We start from the raw sequence: 4621 nt of genomic DNA on the forward strand, positions 1-4621 counted from the left end.
ATGTGTGTGGATCATATTTGTGTGTTTATCATATTTGGTACTGCTGGAATTTTAATGTTGGTATTTTTATTATTTGAATTGTAATTTTAGACTTGTAATTAGTTTTTTATTTTTTATAGATATTTTTTTTATTTTTATATTTATATAAAATCAATCAGATCAATGGGTCACTAACGGGTCTGTTCAACCCATTAACGTAAACGAGTTGAAACAGGTCATATCGTGTCGTGTTGTATTGTATCAATTTATTTTGTATTCACTAACAGATCGTGTTAGGGTTTGAGATTTTGATATGAAATCCTTAACGGGTCGTGTTTGGATTGACCAATTAAGTACAATGTATATGTCTTGACACTAAGAGTGGCAATATGTAACACGACCCGTTAACCAAACATGATAAAAGGAGGTTAGGATTTAGCCTTAACGGGTTCCAGTTAATGTTTTGAATACCGTACTGGACGTCGTACCGGTCAAGGCACTGGAACGAAATATTTCGTTATCGGTACCGTTTCGGGATAATATTTCGGGATTGTCAATATATAAATAAATTATATATATAAATATATATAAAAATTATATTCCAAAATAATAGTCTATATATAAATAAATTATATATAAATACATATATATATAAATTATAAATAATCTAGTCTGAATTGGGGGTTAAAAAATAAATTTATAGTTTGAAAAAATGAAAAAAAAAACACAGGCCGAAACGACCGGTACCGGCTGGTACGGTCGGTATTTTGGCCGGTACGGAACATATATAGTATTTGTACCGGCCGGACGGCCGAAACGAAAAATTTCGACCGTACCGGCCGGTACGGTACGAAATTTAAAACTATGGTTCCAGTCAAAACAGGTTGACCCGTTAAGACACAATTGCTTAATAGGTAGATAACGGGTCAACCCGTTTTGATCCGTTATGACCCATTAAAAAAATTAAAATTAAAATTATACCCTTATACCTAAAAATAAAAATTGTTGAGATTTTAATTTTGATATTTTTATTGTTTGGATTGTAATTTTGGACTTGTAATTAGTTTTATATTTTGTATATAGATTGTGATTTTAACATTTATATAAAATTATGTTAAACTTAACTAGATCAAACGAGTTAATTTCAGGTATGTTCAATCCATTTACATAAATGGGTCAAAACGGGTTTACCCGACCCGACCCGTTATGTTAATGGGTCGTGTTAGGGTTTAAAATTTTGACAAGATAAGCTTAACGAATCGGGTTAGAGTTGACCTATATAGTATAATATAAATATCTTGACACGACATAAACACGACCCGTTAACACGATTTGACACCCCTACTTGACACGACACGAACACGATCATTTAACACTGACACCCCTACTTTTAATAAGCTAACCTATGGAAAAAAGAGAACCTCTTGAGAACTGCAATGCCATTAGAAGTCAAGAAAAGTAGAAAGAATCTCTCGCTCCAAACAAAAAATATATGGTTCATAAAGGGCCTTACCCTAGCATTTGGGCACTATTTAAATTTGATAGATCGTAGGATTGTTCATTAGAGTTGGAATTTTTTCCGGCCCGGTCTGAAACCCTAGTTTCAGCCCGAAACAAATTCGGGCTGGTATCCACATAGAAAAACCCAGATACACCGAGAACCCCGAGTTTAAATCTGATACTCTTTTTTTTTTTCTCTGTTTGAATGATTTGATTTTTTTTTTTTTTGTTCATTTTTAGCAACTAAATGGACAAAAACTCAAAAGAAAAATGTCTATTATATCCAATGAATCATTCATTCTACAATTTTTTTTTTTTACTCTTTTCTCCACGTGGCTTTTTATTAGTAGTCAAGGAAGATGTACTAGGCTTTGATTTAAAAAATTAAATAAATAGAGTTTGAATGCTCTATCAAGATTTTTTTATGAAAAAATATTCATAATATGTGAGTTTTGGTTTTTTTTTTAAAAAAAGGGGTGCAAGTTTCAGGTTTTTAAAAATCAATTTTAATCCTGGTTCACGCCCAGGTTTGACCCTAGTTTACCTAGTCCGGGTTCCGGCCCCATTTTGAAACCAGGTTCTGGTCTAAATATACTCAGAAGAACAATCCTAACAAAAGCAAAATATTACAATCATGAGAATAGTAAAACCAAACATGAAATGAAACCTAATAGTAGTTTTAGTTACATATTTTATCGACTGAAGGGGATTTATTCCTATTGAGGATGAGGTCCATATATAAAGATATCCTCACCACGTCCATGAAAAAGGGTGAATATATCGATAGCATTCGATAGCGTCTGATAAAACAGGCGTCCAATACGAAGAAAGAAAAGGATCAAGTGGCAACACATGCATTGATTATCCACATGAGCCAATTCGATAGTGCCTTCGGTGGTGAGGTACTGTGGATCCGAGGGCTGTGAAGTTGGTGGGAGAGGCGTGTACTTAGGACCGAGAAAACTATGAAAATGACAGAAAAGAAAGAACAGTAGAGACGAAGGGAGGAAAGGAGATGATCGGTTTTAGAGATCAGGAGAGCCTTCTGACGGTATGACTGCCAAGCAAAATCTCAATATATTTTGGTATTTGTTTCATTCTACTTTGACAGTTATACCTTGATTCATTAACTCCAACTTCTTCGACTAATTCCCTCGGAACTCGAAATATTATTCCTTCAAGCAAAAATTGAAAAGAGAAGGAGGAGGAAACAGGGAAAAACTACGATTAATACCCAGTTCTTTCTTCGAACTTGGCCGCTTTTGAGACATCACGCAAGAGCGTGATCCAGGATAATTGACCACATTTGATACTTGCAATAAATTAACTAACTCCGCATACTTTGCAGAATAGCTGTTCTGATTGCCTGCCCAGTTTGCAATCCATCAGGAACTTTAACCACAACGTCTTGAACCATCAGCCCTTTGATGCTTGAGATGTTAGCATGATGGATTTGAAACTCAAGGTCTCTGAGTGCATCCATCAATCTTGAATGCGGGTAGTTCACGTCCGGACATTGTATTCGGATCGAGGCTTCTGATCCAACAATCTTCACCTCCACGTAAATCTCAGCTGCAGTAAAACTAGATGATGATAGCCTTGTGTGATCAACAGTGGAGGTTATGCTTCGACTGTCATACATACCACTCAAATTACTCATGTTGGCCTTTCGGGGTTGTGCTTTAAGTTTCGCCTCCAAGTCATCAATCTTGGCCTTGAGCTCATTGATGTACACGACTGCATCAGCGAGTAAAGATGCCTTGTCCATCTTTGAAACATTGGGAACCACTGAGCGGAGAGCGTAGAACCGATGGTTAAGCTTCTCTCGGCGCTGCCTCTCTGCTTCCACGTGGTTTACCGGGGAATCTCCCCCGGTCGTGGCCTTTCTCCCTCTTTTCTTCAGCCGAATGTTCCGAGTATTTTCAGAGGCCAAATTACCATCAGAATCAGAATGCCCTGAATCAGATGAGGAACGGCCAAGACCAGCGCCTTGATCTTTAATTTTATCAACTTCCGGTTGCTTCTCCAGCAAGGTGCACTCCTTTTGTGCTTGTGGAAGCATTCCGATATCTAGAAAATTAGGAATATCGCGTTTGGCCGAAATTGGTGGTTGACCCTGATGGCTTCCCAGCTCCCTCAACACCTCAGAACTCGCATTTCCAGCCCCAAAAAGGGACTTAACTTGTTGCACCAAGCCCCAGTCTTCTCTTATTGACTCCGAAGAACCCAGTTCCACCACCCCACGTGAAGTTGCAACGCAAATTAGAGTCTGAATCCCATGCATACGAGCTTCTCTAGCTCTGTCGCACTCATAGAATTGGAGCTCTTGATCACCTGCCAACCAAATGTACTCCCCGCAGCTATATGCTCGGCCGAGAACACCATCGCGTACAGCAAATGATCGCGTCACTGAGACGGCGTAAAACCATTCGGAGTCGGTGACCTGACCATCCAATGTTACTCCGTCTACGTCCAAGTCCTCAGCCAAAAGAGATTGGAGTAGTCCTTTACTCACCCTCTTTCTGTCCAAACCGAACCCGTATCTGGTTTGGTCATCGCCTTTGTCGTTGCTCACTTTTGACACGAAGTCTCTGCTGCCACGAAAATGGCCATCGCCCCATGAAAGAACAACTTGGCCATTGCTGTCTTCAGACGTCTGCCAGAAGATGGAGTAGATCCACCATTCAGGCCGGCTTTGAATAATGAACTGGAGACGTTGTTGAATCGTTGGTGAGGAGGCCTCATGATAAGCGTTAACAAGAGAAGAGGAAGAAGAGAAAGAAATAATCTCGTCCATTTGCTTGATCACTTTGTTGCTTTTGATGATCTGATTGATCTTGTTAGCGTCTTTGACTAATTGATAGTTAAAGCCAGCCAAGGATAGTACTAGTAACAAGAATGAGAAACCGCAAAGAAAAAGTGTGTGATGATGCTTAGGAATTCTGAGCATTAAAATGCGGCCTATGAATGTGCCATAAATATTGGGTTTCTTCCACTAGTAATTTGTACGGACAAAATGCATGTGATAAACACCTTACAGTACGTACTTAGAGGCCCCAAATACAGGGGACCTTATTTTGTGGGTCGTCGCAAATCCTTTCTAGAAATCTCTCGGTTCCGGCCGGCCATCTTTTCGGGAATC

General features: G+C 38.9%; 1 protein-coding gene across 1 annotated transcript; it reads right to left on the reverse strand.

Moving 5' to 3' along the window:
- Nucleotides 1-2535: 2535 nt before the first annotated feature.
- Nucleotides 2536-4420, reverse strand: LOC121236437 (transcription factor MYC2-like). The gene has a single exon (XM_041132864.1). The coding sequence runs from the start codon at nt 4274-4276 to the stop codon at nt 2807-2809; it is 1470 nt and encodes a 489-aa protein (XP_040988798.1). The 5' UTR covers nt 4277-4420; the 3' UTR covers nt 2536-2806.
- Nucleotides 4421-4621: the final 201 nt, after the last annotated feature.

This window comes from Juglans microcarpa x Juglans regia, chromosome 6S, assembly GCF_004785595.1.
Source record: "Juglans microcarpa x Juglans regia isolate MS1-56 chromosome 6S, Jm3101_v1.0, whole genome shotgun sequence".
NCBI classification, from domain to species: domain Eukaryota; kingdom Viridiplantae; phylum Streptophyta; class Magnoliopsida; order Fagales; family Juglandaceae; genus Juglans; species Juglans microcarpa x Juglans regia.

What these genes read in the sequence shown, in the direction of transcription:
- LOC121236437 (XM_041132864.1), bottom strand. Translation starts at nt 4,276, where the DNA reads ATGGACGAGATTATTTCTTTCTCTTCTTCCTCTTCTCTTGTTAACGCT.